Raw genomic sequence first — 17,879 nt, forward strand, 5'->3', positions numbered from 1 at the left:
TTAACCTTCAAGGTCAAAGGTGCCAAGTATGCAGCCTGTGGACTCAGAAGTGGTCCGCTAAAAGGTCCAAATCTGTCCAAAGTGTGAAAATTTCTAATGAAAGGCAGAGGAGGATGTCAGGACTTCTCATTGCATTTTTCTTTTTCCTGCACCAGAAAGTGTTGTGTTGCAATCCAAACAAGAGGTCTGAATCACTTTCATTTTTCAAACTTTCCTGCTTACAAAGATAATAACCACGGCCTACCATAGCAGTGGTTACACCATAGGGCCGTGCCCACGTGTTTCACTGGGTCACGATGGTAGTGTTTCATTGTAATGAGAGCAAAGAGCCCATCATACTTCTGTTTCTTCTGTTCCTTCTTTGTGGAACCAGCTCCCAGTTTGGGTTTAGGAGATAGACACACTCTCTGCTTGTAAGATTAGGCTTAAAACTTTCCTTTTTGATAAAGCTTATAGTTAAGGTTGGATCTGGTGACCCTGAATCCTCCCTTAGTTACACTGCAGTAGGTCTAAGCTGCTGGGGGCTTCCCACGATGCACTGAAAATTTCTTCTTCACCCACCTCTTTTCACTCACTACATGTTTATACTCCACTTTCTGTGTTTTCAGTGTGTCTCTGTACTGTCTCTCTCCCATCACACCAAACCAGTTGCAGTGGATGGCTGCCCCTCACTGAGCCTGGTTCTGCTACAGGTTTCTTCCTGTTAAAAGGTTTTTTTTCTTATCACTGTCACCAAGCCCTTGCTCATGATTGTTAGGATTTTCTCTGTATTATTGTATTATCTTTACCTTACAGTGGGAAGTGCCTTTAGACGCCTGCGCTTGTGATTTGGCCTTATGCAAACAAAATAAAACTGAAGTGAATAGAGCCCACTCTAGATGAAATTTTAGTTTATGTTCTAACGTGAATGCCCGTGAACATAAATGACAACTTAAATGTCAGAGTATGGCTTCATTTTGCAGTCACATCAGTAGTGATTTGATTGTAGTCTTGTTGCAGCAGCTTTAGAGTTATGTCAACAACAGTGCATGACTCAATCCCGTGCTACTTTATCTGATAAAAGCTGACTCAGATTTAGATTTCTTTGTCAGACTTTTTCTGCTTCTTTATGAATGTTTTCCTGTCTCTCTTCTCTCACCATCAACTGCTCAAGGCAGACAGCTTTCCCCTCCCCGAGCCTGCTTCTTAGATTTTTTCCTGTAAAAAGGGAGTTTTTCCTTCTCGCTATTGCCAAGTGCTTGCTCACAGGGTATCATCTGATTGTTTGGCGCTTTCTCTTTTCTTTTGAAGGTCTTTATCTTACAATATAAACTACCTTGAGACAACTGTTCTTGTGATTTGGTCCTGTACATATCAATCTACATTGAATTGATTATACTTTTTCAGGTTCTGCAGGGCAACACCTGGTGCGTCAGTGGACAAGCATCATTTAAGTGAAGCAAGGCGTTTCCTTTTTCCACGCTATGCTGAAATTATTCTGAATGCAGCCTTGTTGTACAGCAGCACCAGCATAGACAGCTCACTAACTCAAGCTTTTTCATTTGTCTGAAGACACACGGGCGAAAAAGAAGTGTTAAAAAAAAAGTGTGTCTGGTTGTACATATGTGGTCATAAAATGAAGGAAGGAACTGCAGAGAGGTTTAACCAGCTGAGACCGAGCAGAGTAACCCGCCTGCCCCACTTCTTGCCAGATGTTGGCTGAGATGCACGATTTTATAGGTTGTTGACCAAAAAAAAAAGAGAAATAAAAAGCAATTAAACCATTTTTCCTATTGATTAAACATTTCAACGCGAATGACAATGATTTTAACACCTCGCAAACAGCGCTTTCACATCGAGTTGGTTAAGCGTGAACACGGGGCTCAGCTGTCTTGTGGTTTAGCAGCTGTGGTTACAGTGGGATAGGTCTCATTTTTGAGAGGTACAGGTGGAGCTGATCAGAGCAAACGTGCCCGGCAGTTCACCCTGAAGTTATTTAGGTTTGGGAGAAAAAAATAAAAAATAAAAGGCTCTTTAAATTGCCTGCAATCGAAACTTGCACAATGGCTTTTTCACCTCGAGTTATGTCCAGCCTGAAAAAGCACTGCTCTTGTCGTGCACCCAGCTACCTTTTCTTTTCATTTCACAGAAGAAGCCCACGTGCCTCTGACGCCAAACTTTTGGCCTTTACGATGAGTTGAGCTTCTAAACGCGTCCATATGTGAGTGCTCTGTGAGCTTTGTTTATTTGTGTGTGACTGTCTGGTTTAACTCCTACTTTCAACAGCTGTGGCAAATGCAGCCAGACCTTCCATTGCCAAGTCTCCCTCTTTTCCTACTCCTACTCTGCTTCTGTCTGTCTGTTTTTCTGTCTGTGTGTCTGTCTGTTGGCTTTCCTCTCTTTCTGCCTGGAGCTCTCTCTCTCTCACTCCCCTACATACACACACACCCATGCAGGCACACGATCCACACACCTCAGGCTTGATATTCATAGCCTCCTCCTCCTTTACTTGACATGGGAGCCTTAACAGATGTGCCCCAGCCTTGAGCAGCTTCCCCCACTCTCCCCCTCTTCTCTCTGTGTCTCCACTGCCTTGTGCTTCGCTGATTTTACCTTATCTCATCTCAGGAAAAAAACGGACCAAACTGGCATTTAATTTGAAAATAAAACAGTGGTGTCAAAATTCGAACATTCACGAAGATGTGGATGAAATAAGGAAGCTAAGAAGATGCTGCTGTTAAAAACATAATCCCCCATGTATGTGTGGTTAGGTTAGAGTATCGGGCCATGTTAATTACCTTCACTCAATCAAGCGACAGAAACAGATTAACATGCATATATGTAACTTTTCCTTATGTCTCTTTATATATTTAAACATAAATGTCCCTGTATCTGTTACTAAACTGCACATTGAGATCTAGAAACCCAAGTCCTTCATTGAACTAATCCTTTAGTCAAATACCTATTTTCATTTTTCATCACTGAATTATTCTGGGTTAAAACCTCAGCTATTCCTGTTTTGGAGTTTCGGCGGCTCTCGTGTGTGTGTCGGTGTTTCTGTGTGTGTCTCTCTTTGCGCGTGCGCGCGCAGTGAGTGCCGTGAGCTGGAGGCTTATGGTAATTGCGGTCTCCCGACTGGCCTTCTGGGTAGAGCTGCGCGAGTGGGAGTGGAACGAGCCGCACGGTCTCGGCAGCGCTCATCCATTCTGTGCGGCACTCCCCGTACAGCTCCGTGCGTCCTCGGTGCGAACCGAGGGCTCCGACCGGGCTGTTGTCTACGATCCTCGAAGGAAACGCGCGGGACGGAAAGCTACACGGAATAACCTTCAGCAAACCCTCTGCGACACAGATTCCGCTGTCGGAGAGGACATGGAGTGACGGAGAGCTGGAGAAAGGGGCTTTTTCCGAGGACGGCGTGCTCCGCTGAAACCCAACATGGCGCTGCTGCGCGGTACGGCCGAGCTGAATTAATTTCTCCGCGATTCCGCCGACCTCGTCACCTGTATCCTTCAGGGGTCCGGGCCATACGGCGCAGTGCTCTCCCACTTAAAGGACCTTAACGGATTTTCTTTAGTGGATTTCTCTGTATCCTGCCGTTTGTTTTTGCTCGGCGCAGGATCGTTTTTTGTTTTTGCTTTATGGAAACCCAAGTGACATTTTCAGCAGCAAAAACTCCTCTTGAAACATAGTGGAATGGATGAGAGCTGCTTGTAGACAAAAGAATAAAGACCCAAAGCTTTATATGTAAGACTTGTTTTGTTTTATGACAAGTGAGTAACCTGTTAGGCACTTTTAGTTGTTTTTTTTCTCTCTCTGGCCGGGATCGTCTGTCTCCAGCGGACAGGACCGTGACCGGGCAAGTCTACGTACGCACGGATCGCTGCCCTTCCAGTTAACTTGGAAAAAAAAAACAGGGGGGGGAAGAAGAAAAGAAAAAATAAGGCGTGAGTTGGGGCGCGCTGAGCACGGTTGGAACTTGCACCAATTAACCAGGTGAGGCAATCAATGGCAAATCAGAACCTATTTTCCTTAACGTGTGTCTTTGATATGAAATCCCTCGCGTGACGATCGAAAACGTGCAGCGCTCTGTTTTTTTTAATGGCAGTATAACGTGCAAGATGTTTTAAATTATCCTATGTTTTCATGTGGTGTGTTTTTGATTAAAAACAGTCCCCTCGTGGGGCTGAATTTAAGCGCGATCGTCCAGTGTTGTGCGCAGACTGGGGAGAGGATCGGCCACTTCTAAGAATAGCGCATAGGGTGGTCTTTGTGCGTTTCGGCGGGGCAGTGGCATGTGGTTGATAAATAACACACACACACGCACACACACACAATTATCCGAGCATGAGTTTGTCCTTTTAACAACTGCCCTGTCAAGCTGATAGAGGTGAGAAGGACATCCCAGAGATTAGCGAACTTGAAAGTGGCGCCGTCCTCGAAGGTGACTATTCAGGCTTTTCGCACCCTGTTGTGTGACGAAGAGCGCGAGTGTGCCTGTGGGGCTGAGGGTAGGTAGTGTGTGTGTGTGTACGCGTGTACGTGCGCGCACACGGGAGCTTCTGCGCTAAACAAGGTTACGGAATCCAGCCTCGCCCTGCCAAAGGCGAGCGAGCGCTGCTGCTTCGTTTATGCACAGTTCAGTTCAGTTGGAGGGCATCCCCGCGGTGTGTGTGTGGGCTGTTGGTGTGCCGCGGAGTGTGTGTGTCGCGGGGGAGGTTTGGTTTGGACGGAGTGGACGCTGATAATCTCTTGTCTCATCAAAGGTATAGCGCTGGGGGAAGAGACGGGACGCGGGGGCTGCACCGCTCACCTTCGTGTCTACTTGATGGAAACCTCTTTGTCTCTCGCTCTCCCCACTCACACGCCGAGTCTTGCAGGTGTTTTCGGATATGACTTTGCGTTACACTCATACAGGCACACTTGCTGTATGACTAGGCTTTGCAATGCAGGGGATTATTCTTTGCGCACGGAGACTCGCCGTAGCGCCAGTTTGGCTCTCTCCCCCCCTTCGTACCATCTCCACCTCTCCTCCTCCTCCCGGAGCTCCGATACGCGCTGCTCTCTTGCACAGAGAATGTGTCACCGGGACGCTTTTACTAAGAAAAAACAAACAAACACTTAATAATAATAATAATAATAATGATAAACTTCCCTTAACGATCGTTTTCTTTCTCCCCCCCCCCCCCCCCCACACACACACACACACACACTCCACTGACTTACACTGCGCTAACTTTAAAAATCGTTTTCGCCACCCTCCCCACGCTGTTGTGCGCGTCAATCGACGCGATCCGCTTCTTCCACTATTGTAGTTTAATTGAAAATAAGCGCCGCGAGGCGCGTTGGATGCGTTCCAAACTGAGTCGTCTTTTACCTCACGATTCTTTGAAGCTCCTCTGTGAGCAACGCAGACTGCGTTTCACGCGCGTCAAAGCAGTGTTTATGCGAAGTGGGGTTTTTTGTTTTGTTTTTTTCATTTATTAGAAGGTTGATGTTATCGGACCACATTTTCCACCGCAGACAAGACGGTGAGAGAGATTCGTATCTGGGGAGTTTTCCTTCCGTGCTGCCCTGCCTGCTGCCTGTCCTGGAGCCACGCATGCACTAATTAGGGGACGCTCTCTTAGGACGATCGATGTGCCTCATATTGGCTGGCTCCAGCTCATTGACGAGCTGAGTGAGGGAAGCAGCTACTGAAAAGACCACTTCAGCCCCCAGCAGCCAATCCGCGCAGGATAAACGGTCGAAGAAACGCTTGTAATAACGCGAACGTCTGATGGCTGCCGGCAGGCTGCAGGAGCAGGACCTCGTGTTGGGACACTGTAAAGGGGTGGGTGTGTGGGTGGAGGGGTCAGTTTCAGGTGGCTTTGAGTCAGAATAAAAGAGCTGTTTATATTTAAATTAAACGTCGGTCTTACTTGGGATGGCAGAGAAAAGCTGGACAACTGGAAGGCATTTATTTGAAGTCAAATGTGACTTTGCGTGACAGTGGGGCTAATTACTGAAAGGGTATTTTTAAGTTTAACTTCTATTATAATTGAAATAACTGTTCAACAACTTTTGTTTGTGTGTTCGGTGACGATCTCAGGTTTAGTACGACTTGGGGTTTTTTTTCTCGGTGTCCAAAGAAAAGTTACTCACGGATTTCATTGCGCCCCGTGGAATAAACACTATGTGCACAAACTTGGACGGCTGCTTAGTTTGATTCGTCTGCAATAGAGTCTGGTTCCCGAGCGCTGCGCGCCGTGGAAGCCTAAAACAAATACTTCGCATTTGTGTGGGCCGAGTTTATTTTTAGCGAAAGCTCGTCGGACTGTTTTGCGCATCATTTTTCCACTGTGCGCCGTGAAGTCAGTGTGGGACTGATCTGTTTTCCAGGTGTCGGAACACAGAAAGGGAGGGCTGCTTTCGCTAGATTGGCATACTTGAGTTTTCTCTGTTTCACACGAGAAGACTTCACACTTCTTCCACAAACAGTGTTGTATTGCCAAGGCCCATTAGCTGTCAGAGTGCGGTTCAGTGCCACCACCCCCCACTCCACCCCCTTTAGCAAAACAGGATTGCATCTGGTGCTAATTTTATTAATTTGACATCATTTAGAAACGTGCAAAGAAAAGAGGGGGTTTATTAATTACTTTCACCTTTGCCAGCGTCACCTCGCTTGCATACGTGCAGCCAATTCATGTGCAGGTTTTTAATCAGCAGAGGTGGGGAAGTGATGTGTGAAGCATTAAAGACATTTGAGCAGGCAGACGTGGAGAAATCCGCAGTTGTAAAAAGCGCAGAGGTCCGTGTATACTGATGGGCGCACAGTTCACCTGGAGGCAACAGCAGCCTCGGGGACTGCCGGACTTATTGTCCCGCTGAATGATGTGTGACAGCGTGTCAGCGTAGTGCCCCGCGGGGGGGCTGGAGATCTGCTTGCCTTTAAGAAACAACCCTCACCACCTCCATTTTAAACCAATTAACCCCCCCGGTGTTTGTCCGCTTCTAATCCGGAATCAATAGGGACCACGCGGGGAATATTGTGAGCAGAGAGAGCGTGTCATTACAATCACGGGACCCGCTCCTGCTTATCAAACCTTCCGAGCTCTAAATAGTCGGGGGGGGGGGGACACAGGGCATTTCAAAAGAAATGCCCTGTGTCCCGGTAAACATCCAGACAGAAATATGAAGGCGCTCTTATTGTTGTCGCGCTCCTTTGTGTGTGTCTGTGTGTTTGTGTGTGTGTGTGTCTCTCACACGCATGGATATAAAACAACAGGCTCGTCGCTGCCGGCGCTGCACTCGCTGCTGAGGCGAGATGCGTGTGAACAAAAGCGGGAGGCACGGCAGAGAGCCGAGGAGAGATCGGTTTTCCAGGCGCTGCGCAGCTCCCGGAGGAGACGTCACGGTTTGATTGAAGCTATGCTCCACGCTGGCCTCCCGGGACCTTGCGATGAAACGGGAGAACCCACCCTCCCCTCCGCCTTTTCTCCCCCTTTCCCTCCTCCTCCTCTCCCCTCTCCACCCACCTCTCGCTCTCTCTCTGAGAGAGAGCTTTTTGTTTCGACGAGGTCTGGAGCTCACGGGTCACTTACCCTCCCACCACTTCTCTCCACTGCTTTACCCACACAGAGAGAGGGGGGCACATAGCATTATTCTTTCCTCTAGCAGCTGCTTTCTGGCGCCGATGACCCAGGGATGTTGGTTTAATAGCGATTTTTTTTAAGACATTTGCTTATTTTACAGCAGCGATCGCTGATAAATGTCATCAGTGGTGGCTTAATGTAACGTGAACGAGTGGGGGGGGGGGGGGGGGGCTGTAATTAAAGTCTAAATCTCACTCTGAATGGATTTAGTTTGCTGACCTCGCTCTGGCCCGCGGTGTGATTGATTTAGCGGCAGAGTGATGATGACACACCTCACCTCCTTCCTCCCTAGTCTCTGCAGGCTCGGTCTTGAAGCTTTTTTTTTCCTTCTCTTTTTTAGACTGCGTTGCGCCTCGGGCATCTCTGACGAAATCCCACAGACTCTTGGCAACGCAGCATGTTAATAGCGACATGAGTTTATTACGCCGACAGTCTTCAAAGCCAGGAATGCGTCAAGCGCTGTCTGCACGTAACATCGCACGAGCCTGTGTCGGCCGCGGAGCTTTTGACCTCGAGGTGGGGAGGGTGGTCACGTGGGTCGTACCGTGAGGGTAAACACTTAATTGTTTCAGCAGAGATTGTCTGGCCTAATTTACAGGGCGCAGTTAATTAAGCAGCGCGTATGAAAAGAGGCAAAACATCCTCTTGTCTCCGTCTGCGCGAAACACTTTGGAACTTCAGCCTTTGGAAAGTAGCGAACAAATAGAGGGCACATGAAAGAGGATCATTCCTTCATCATCATGTGCTTTTATCAGAAACACATGAAAGCAATGCCAGCGTTTCCAAAAACCTCCGGTAAACGCGGGCCGGCTCGTGCATGCGCATCTCTGTTACAATCGGGTCCTTTGGTGGCATAAAGAGCCATTTAGTCCTCATTTGGCCTGGGATGAATAGAGCCAGTTCAGCAGCCGCCGCCCGAGCCCTGGTGACAGCACTGGAGGGAGAGCGAGGGGGGAGGGGGGCTCACAATGTCGCCGTTGTTGACGGCCGTGCTGCTGCGGGGGGAACTGAACCGTGCACCGACTTGCGTGCGGCTGTGCAGCGGCCCGGGAGGACGCGGGGGGCCCTTGTTTACAACTGCGCCGCTAATAATGTGACAGCTGAAGAGGCGCCGCCATCTCTCCTTCCAGCTCCGCGCTCCGGCAGCAGCGCGCCTCTCCTCCGAGTCCCCGCACAACATTTATCTCCTCCATCTCCTGCTCACCCCCCCCCCCCCCTCCACTCCCCTCCCTCCACTTTGCGCTCACAGCTCTGTTAAATCTGAAACTACAGCGCGAAACAGCGTGTCAGCTTTCCATAGATTGCGCAGCCTGCGCTGAGATGATCAATTGGTCCATTTGGCACGCGTCGGCTCGATAATCAATAACCATTAAAATTGGGCCGGCGTTCTCTTCCGAGGTTTTTTCCCCCCTTTCCCGGCTCATTACGGTGCTGGGTGTTAACGCCGGGGATCGGGTGACCTGAGGCTGTAGAGTTTGTAGCCAGACTGTAGTTGCTGTTCACGTGTTTTGCCGCAGATGTTCTCCGCCGTGTGCGCAAAAAATTCCTTTCGTTTCGAGTGCGCGTAAACACACCGCCGTCACGGTGATCCCGTGTGTGTGTGTGGTGGGGGTGCGTGTGCGCGCGCGCCCGCATTTAATCCATGTTTATCCCCACCCTACCCCCGTCGCTGCGGAGATTATCCTGCGTCACAGTGCATTTTTTTCCTTTTTTTTTCAGAGCTGATCGCAGCTCTGCCGCTTCAGAGAGTCTGGCAAAGCTCCAGGGACAAAGAACGAGAGGGCGCCTATGTAGCCTGCATTCTCCCCCGGCGCACAGCAGAGACCCGCCACCCGGTTTCCTCGTTTAGTCTGAGAGAAATTCAACAACAGGGTCGCGCGGCGGGCTGATCGTAAAAACGGAACAGCCGTGCTTAATATATGCCCCGAGCTCTTTCACTGAAACGTTTCTAGGCGGTCATTTATCAACTTTTAAAAGAAGATGAGGCCTATACTCGCACACGCGCGCGCGTTATTCGTATGCACGCAACCACTGAGCTGCGCGGGGAGAGGCCTCAGCCCTGGAGGAAATGATGAGTGGTGCCGGTGTTTGTTCTGGTGCGCCTGCCGCGGGTCACTGAGAGTTCAAGTCGCTGTCATCGGAGACGGGAAACAAAGGAGAAAGGAGGGAGAAGCGGGACTGTCTTCTGGCTCTCCTCTCCTCCCTCTCTCCTAATTTTTTTTCATCAGTCTGTCTCTTCGGCTTTGTTTACAGCTGCTCCGTTGAAACGCAGCGCTGAAACCAGGTTCCGCTAAAAAACACCCGGTGGTTTTCAGTTTAATGGTGCGCGTCGGGGCTGCGCTCCAGCGGTCTGGTTTATAAACGCAGCAGCACCGACCGCTGCCCTCCCCCTCCCTCCCTCCGCCTGCTGCAGGCCAGCTTGATGGATTGGACGGCCGTCGGGAGTTGTTTGTTGCGCAAACTATTCTTAGCCAGTGGGGTTGGGCGTCAACACGCCGCCTTTTCCCTTCTCTCCCACCTCCTGCTTTTCTTTTCATTTTTTCTTTCCATCTATCCACTTACAGTGAGAAAGTATGTCAGGACTTACTCCCGGAAAATCCTCAAACACCTATTTTACAGGGTTCTAATGACACCTTATCTGCTCGCGTCTTGATAGCCTGTGGGCCCTGATTTAATCTCTTCCTGCCTGCACACGCGATGTGGATGTGAGCTGAGCAGCAGGTTTTAAAGCGTCTAAAACAAACACCAGCCCATTTATCATATTAACATAAACATATGACTATATGTCCCACTAATGTAGAAGGCAGAAAGAAAGCTTTAGCGTTTTCGTGCAATTCTGAAGTTCATGCGGGAGACAGTCCGCAGACACGCATTCTCCCCCTCAGCGTTTATCAGGTGCCTCATCCTGACTTTTGCCCCGATACAACCTCTTATCTCGGCCCTGGTGCTGCTCATTTCATCTAAGAAACGGGAGTCTGACTAAAAATAGTCTAGGTAGAGATAGTACTGTCATAAAAACGGTCGATCTCCAAGTTGTTGTATTTTCCTTCCAGAGAAGCTCAGCAGATTTGTGTTTATGATAGTTTTCTTCCATTTGGACAGAAACGCTGGTAAAGGTTTGAATGAGTGTGTTTTGTGTCCGCTGCTGTTGTAGCTGTTTGCTCTGGTTGAGCGCAGACCTTTCAGTGCAAGCGCAACACGATCCGCTTTTTGAGAGCGGCACGCAGCGAAACGCGCTGAGGAAGGAGCGATGTGATTTCTGAACAGCGTCCGCGTGCGCTGACGAAACTCCTGCAGCTGAACACGTGGTCGTGCACACGTGCTTATACACCGTCTCGCTGGTGCCCACGAACTCGCACACACGCTACCCGTTTCGCTTCCGACGCGGAAGATTTTGACGGTGGACTGGCGGCGGAGCTGTGGCTTAGGGTGGTGGTGGGGGAGGATGGGACAGGGAGAAGCCGTGTCGAGGGGCCCACAGCAGGCTGATTAATGTGCCCCGGGTCACGGCAATAAAAGTGGCGTGCCAGCGAGGCTCAGAGGCGTTTTACTGCAATGATCGAGGGGCCGTGTTTCTCTGCAAAGCTTCATTTTCCCCCTCTTTAAAGCCTCTTCTCTCTCACCGTCTCTCACCGCACTCCTGTGTGTACTTGCTTACCACGGCTGCCCTTCAGAAAAAAGATTTTTTTTTTTTTAACCGTAATTAGGAATCGAGCCAGAATTCAAAGTTAAATATTTCCCAAATCCCGAAAAGGGGATCAAATTTAAACATTTCTGTTCGATGGTTTTATTTCATTTTTAATTTTTAGGGGAAAAGCCTCTTGACTGAAGCAGACCATTCTGTTGGTGTTAAGATACCACATGACCCGTTAAGGGTCCGAAATATTTAATTAATATCTCTATTTTGACATTTGCGCAATTAAAATCTTTGAAACCCTTTGTGTGTGTGTGTGTGTGTGTGTGTGTGTGGTATGTGACACATTGTTTTTCAGGGCATTGTGATGTCACTCAGGCAGTAACGAACATGCAGGGTTGACGTCGGTTGCCACTGCTCTTTAAAAAAAATCCTCGCTCTTCAGAAAGTTGCTGTACATTTGCTTTCGCAGCAGTTTAATTAAATTAGGCGTGTTTGGTTTTTTTCCCCCTTTTGAAATCGAACTCATCAGCACCCAGCTGAGAAAAGCACAGGTTTAGCAACCAGTTGTTGAATCTGTTGTCTTCAGAATTTGTTGCAGTAATGAATAATTGATAACCATCCTCTTGTAACTTCTCACATTTTCCCTGTCATTACAAAAATACAACAACAATAACCCTGTTGTACTCTGGCGCTTTAAGAAAATTCTAATCTATACTAAACACAAGACATTAAAGGTGGTTTCACACAAACGGGGGTCTTGATGAAGATTTCTTTTTCTTCTTTTTTTGTCACTACCTCTGGGGTTTAAAAAAAGTTTCCCCTTCTATTGTCAACTTAATTTTTAAAATTTATGATTTATTTTTCAAATCTATGGTTTATTAAAAATTTTGCACAGTTGTCTCTTTTCTCTTGCTGCCTGATATTCTTTTTGTGTGCTTGTGTGTGCGTGCGTGTTCTGGTGTGAGTGTTTGTTGATCTGAAGCTTTGTGTTGGCGGGTGGTAAATGGTCTCCCACCGAATTGGTCTGTGATGCATAATCTTCCCTCGCTCTGCTGGCTGAGGCAGCCGAGGGGGCAGGTCAAAGAGGGCATAGAAAAACCAGTGTGTGAGGAACGTGACTGAATAGATGCAGCTTCACAGTGCACGTCTAGCCCAAGGGTGGGCAGGTTGGGGGTAACGGGAAGGGGATATGGGGATGGGGGGAGATGTTGACAGATTAGAAGGGGCGGGAGTGGGGAGCCCACACTGTGCTTTCATCTCTAGCAAGCGCTTCAGTGGACAGTGCCATTTTGTTGCTCTTGCCTCGTTTACCTTGCACATCCCTGAACTGCGTTTAATCCCTGTTTAGCACAGACACATTTGTTGCATAATTTAAGTCTTGGTAAGAATTAAAATGTGTTTCCTGTTTTGAAATCTTATGAACTCACTTTTTTGTAATTGCTTGCTTGTTTGTTTTTTTTGCTTTTGCAGCAGGATTGCAACACAGCTGCAGTGCATGCCTGCATGTGTGTGTGCTTGTTTGTAAGTGTGTGTGTGTGACGGAGCCAAGACACTGACAGCTAACTGTTTGCTCATCTCCACAGGGCAACATCTGTTCGTGATGTCGATGCTGAGGCACAAACCAACCTGGAACTAAGACAAGGGAACCATATCGCACGAAACATGGCAAGTCCCCGTGCTCATCCCCATGTACAGATTGTACTCATTTGTCGAATAAGTCACTTTAGCAAAAACAAGCCAAGATTTTCTTTTTCAATCTTTAGTAGTATTTTTTCTTTTGTTTTTGTGCTGATGTCAGGATAGTTGGTTTTTTTTTTGGTTTTTTTTGTGCTAATAGATACTTTTTCCTTTTTTTTGTTGCTGCAGGTGGATGCAAGGTTGACGCCCCTGGCAGCGATGGGGCTGGACCGAAGCACTCTTTTACACGATGGGCTTCATCTCCATGGTGGGGTTGTGTATCCAGGGATCAGAGCACTTCAGGCAGAGAAGGGCAGAGAGGCGCCTGCACTTCCACTCACTTATAACAGGGATGGACTCCCAGAACTCATCTACAAGCCTGATGGCCCTCTGGACAGTCGTAAGACGGCGAATGGATACCTAGGCCTCTATAAGGGCGCTCATCCAAGTCTCCACAAGCCCGTGCTGGTTCCTGGAGCCGAAGGTCTCGGCTTGGAACGCAGAGTAGGGCCTGGAGAGAAAGCATCTGAACTGGGCTTGGCAAGTGCTGGTGGCAGCTACCTCCGCATGCCGTGGCTCAGCCCTTACCCCGAAGCAAGCATGTATCCCTTCATGGACACATCCAAGTATGCAGCTCTAAACATGTACAAAGCCTCTTTGCTCAGCCAACCCAACCCCTATCTTCCCCAGCACCTGGCCTATCCTTCTCTGTGTGCAGCCCAGGGAGGCAGTGTTACCCCTGCTGCAGCGGTCTCTGCTGCTGACAGGCTCTATTATATGCCTCCCTATCCTGCTTCTCCCATCTCTTCACCCCTGGTGGCACCACCTATGAGGATTCCTGCAGTCACCGTGGCCCCAACATCACTGGTACACTGCCAAGACAAGGGGCTTGGTGTTGCACCTCCATTTGCACAGCAGCTTCACCAACCCTCACCTCTTTCTCAGCACCATCAAGCTTCTATAGACAGGGACCGCTCACCTAACAGGAGTATCAGACCGAGCAGACCTCCGTCCAGGAAGGGCTCTAGCAACAATATTAATACAAGTAGTACTATTACTAGTGGTATCAGTAGTCTGCCTACTGATTCCTCTCCTCGTGTTTCTTCTCGCCTGCCACAACCTCCCCTTCCTCCTGCTCTCCTCGACAATTCACTGGATTTGCAAAGGCCGGTTGCCAGGATAGGACAACCGGTGTCGTCCACTTCCTCAATATCTGCCTCATCCACATCCGCACAGTCCATTCCTCTTACATTCTCTGTTAGCAGCATGGCATCAGAGCAGCCCTCTCCTGCCCGACCCAGCCCCCACAAATCAAGGCCAAGAGATGGGGCCCCTGAACCCAGAAATGCAGGAGTTGAGAAAAGACCCAGCAGGTCTCCCTCCAAAGCCAGCTCTGAGAGGCCAGCTCACCAACCACAGGCAACCAAAGACCCAGCAGAGAAGCCTTTGGATTTGTCTGGAAGAATGCTAGACTTTGGATTGCCCTCCAATGGATTCCCAGTTAAGATGGACACTTCAGGTCCACGTTATGGACTTCCCCCTAACAGAGAGCTCTTAAAAGAAAACCTTTCCCCTTCTCCCCATCCACATTGTGTGGTCAGCAGCACTTCTTCAAAGGTCTCAGACAGACCAGAGATGATCAGCACTTTACACTCCACCTGGGTCGTACCTAGTCCATCACCTTCTCACGCACAGCACACACCGGGCCTGCCCACCTCCCCAAGACCTAATACAGACCTGGGTCTTTCACAAACTAAAGGCTCTTCACCCTCTGTTATCAAAAATAAAGGTCTGGAGAGAGTACTCCCTCAGCAACGTAGCTCATCCTGTCCAAGGATAGAAGAGCCCAACCACTCCTCAACTCAATCATCTGGCATTTCTGTGGTCAACTCCAGGGCTCTTTCTCCCAAACATAATGGTGAGTGGGTCAAACACAGCCCCAGCCAGTCAGAACATCCACCATCTGCGGGTCACCACAGAGAGGGAACAGAGAAGCCCTCCCAGACCAGTAAGAGAGCTGAAACAACCCCAGATGTGCCATCTTACAAGAGGCACTGTGTAGAGAATGGTCATCCTCCTGGCCATCTTTACCTTCCACAGAATGAGGCTTATCTAAACCACAGTTTGGCTTATGCCAACAGATACCTACCCTACCCCATCACAGACAACATGACAATACATTCTGTGCCAATTGGAGGAAAAGGCCCCGTTTACCCTCACCCAGTACTGCTGGGCAGCAACAGCCTTTATCCAACCCACCTGGCAGCAAAACACCCTTTACCATACCACAATCTCCCTGGTCCAGGAGGAGAATATCTCACTTATAACTCACAGGAGATGGCCCATCCCTTGATGCAGACGCACTCTGACAACAAGCTGACAGAAAGGGCAGATGCAACACTGAAGTCCCGGGGACAGGAGAAATCTCGGGGAACTGTTGAAGAAGGTGGAAGCCACAGAGATAACAACACTGGGAAAGAAATAGGCGAAGGAAACCAAATTAAGCCTGACAGGGAAGCTGGAGCACAAGGACAGTGTGGCAGTCAAAGCAAACACCCCTCTTCCTCTTTAACATCCAGAGAAAAGATTGTCTGCATTGACCTTGTACACTCAGACACAGATATGGAGACTACACCATCAGGCCACAAACAACACTCTGCCGAGACCAGCACCAAGGCTTCCCAAAATGAATGTTGTCATAGTAACCAAAATCTCACAAAGACGGAGTATGAACCAAAACACCACCTTTCCCTTCCTTATCCAATCCACTCCAGACAGAGCCCTAACCTTAAGCCCAACCACAGTGACAGACAACTAGAAGCTCCCTTTGGGAGAGCAGAGGTTCCCCAGGACACTGGCTGTGCTGGGGCAACATCTAGCATATCCCCAGCTTCTCCGTGCCTGGTTGCCCAAGTAGAGGAGAGCTGTGAAGAGCAGAGCCCCAGCTCAGACCTTGAAGACCAAGATCAGAGCACCTTGCGCTGTGCTCGAACATCAGGGGAGCGCAGCTCTGGTAGGGACAAAGGGGACAGGGGGGACAGCAGAATTTCTCGCCTTACACAACACTGCACAGATATGGTGAAGAAATCAGACCTGGAAAAAGTCCCCAAGAGAGAGACTGAAAAAGAAGACAGTATTGTTGACCTGGGGGAGTCTCAGGGAGAAGGGGATGAGGAAGAAGACGGTAGCCAGACTTCATCTAAAAACTCTCGTAGATCCAGCCTGGCCAAAAGGATTGCTAACTCCTCAGGCTACGTTGGCGACCGCTTTAAATGTGTCACCACTGAGCTATATGCTGACTCGAGCAAGCTGAGCCGTGAACAGAGAGCTCTGCAGGTAAGGCTGCAAACAACTGTGCACGTTTGTGTATACATGCAATACATAATGAACTGGGTTTAAGAAAATTGATGGGATGGGGAGAGGTTGTTATGAGCAGCTTTTCTTATGTGCAGACATTTCAGACATACTTTGATTTCTAACATCCACACAGGAATAAAACCTCAAAGGCCACTCTCAGTTTTCCCCTGCTGCAATATTCAGATCAGCCTATAGAGCAAACCTTGCATGGAATTGGCATACTTTGCATACAATATAATTGCTGTCACGCTACTGTCCTGGCGGTAGATTTGATTGTCCCTTTAGTTTATCATTGTCTTAGGGATCTGGCCAGTCGAGACCCTCCTTAATGGGGTGGCAGTTCAAAGGTTAACCAGAGCTGCCATCTTTGTATGTTGATTAGGGAGCAGCCATTGTAAAGGTTATTTCTGTGCGTGTGTGCGTGTTTGTGTCTCCGTATGTGCTTGTCCTTGTGTGACTGCCTTGGGGCTAAAGCATGTTAGTGCTGAGTGTGCTAAAGAGACATGTACAGTAGTTTGGGAGCATGACTGTGGCACCCTCACAGTTCACACTGCCTTTGGCTACGCTTAACCCCAAGGTTAGGGCCAGTGGAGGGCTTGCAGTGTGCTTAACAACCAACAGCTGCCCTCTTCAGGGTTTCTCTAAGGCTTTCTGCATGCCCCCATCCGCCATTCACTATCCTCACCCAACCCACCTCCCTCCAATGGCCTGTCCTGCCTGGTTGCTGTCTAAGGTCATACTTCTCCTCATCCCCGCTCCCGCCATTGGCTAAAATACCAGCCCTCCTAACAAAGATCACATGACCTCTATAAACATACTATTACAGTTGTATCACCTACATTTAGCTATTATCCACTGTCATTCATACATGCACACTGAGCTATTCATTTCAAACTGTTTATGTCTTTCGGGGTTGCCTTTTGCTCAATGCTGAGCACAGAAACACAAAGACACACTATGCTATATTATCCACTGGCTCAGGGGCAGAAATGTTAATAGGTTGCACATGTCTGTCTATGTTGTGAATGCACCCTAGAAAACTGTGGTTTTTGTCTTTTGTCATGCTTGTCAATCCACAGCTGCAACTCAAAGCTATCAAACACTGGATTTCTGGATGTGTAAAAAAATCAGATGTGGTCTGCTTGGATCACCCCCCTGCCGCCAAAAAAAGAAAGAAAGCAAGACAGCTGAAACTAAATTGGTGTCATCAATTATACCTCAAATACCCGTGTTATTTCCATTCAAATTTTCCAATTTGTCACTGGTGCAGTTCAGAAATTATTTGATGGTTTTGATGCAGTGTTAATTGACCTGTTGATTCACTTTAATTTGATTGTTACTTTTGTTGGGATTGTGGCTACCTGTTCTGTGTAAAAGAAACATGTGGAGAAACATAACGTAAATTCATTTATTTAAAAAAAAAAAGAAAAAGAAAAAGATGAAATGCTGGACAGATATATTGAGCCCCCCCCCCCCCGTTCTAATTGCTTAGATGGAAGTCATATCACGAGAGGGGAGTATTATAAGTCAACCTGCAGCTAACTGGGAGGTCAGTTCTTTACATTTCTTATCACATCTGCCTCTGACGGGCTCTGTCT

The 17,879-nt window shown here is 48.4% G+C and overlaps 1 protein-coding gene across 1 annotated transcript in view; it reads left to right on the plus strand.

Moving 5' to 3' along the window:
* Positions 1-3,920: 3,920 nt before the first annotated feature.
* Positions 3,921-17,879, plus strand: part of bcor (BCL6 corepressor) — a 31,650-nt gene continuing 17,691 nt past the window's right edge. The window contains exons 1-4 of the mRNA XM_035906661.2: positions 3,921-3,972; positions 12,831-12,912; positions 13,114-16,260; positions 17,774-17,830. Coding sequence (XP_035762554.2) covers positions 12,910-12,912; positions 13,114-16,260; positions 17,774-17,830 — 3,207 coding nt within the window. The 5' untranslated portion in view covers positions 3,921-3,972; positions 12,831-12,909. The remainder of the gene's footprint in view (positions 3,973-12,830; positions 12,913-13,113; positions 16,261-17,773; positions 17,831-17,879) is intronic.

This window comes from Neolamprologus brichardi, chromosome 16 (assembly GCF_056152115.1).
Source record: "Neolamprologus brichardi isolate AB-2024 chromosome 16, ASM5615211v1, whole genome shotgun sequence".
Classification (NCBI taxonomy): Eukaryota; Metazoa; Chordata; class Actinopteri; order Cichliformes; family Cichlidae; genus Neolamprologus; species Neolamprologus brichardi.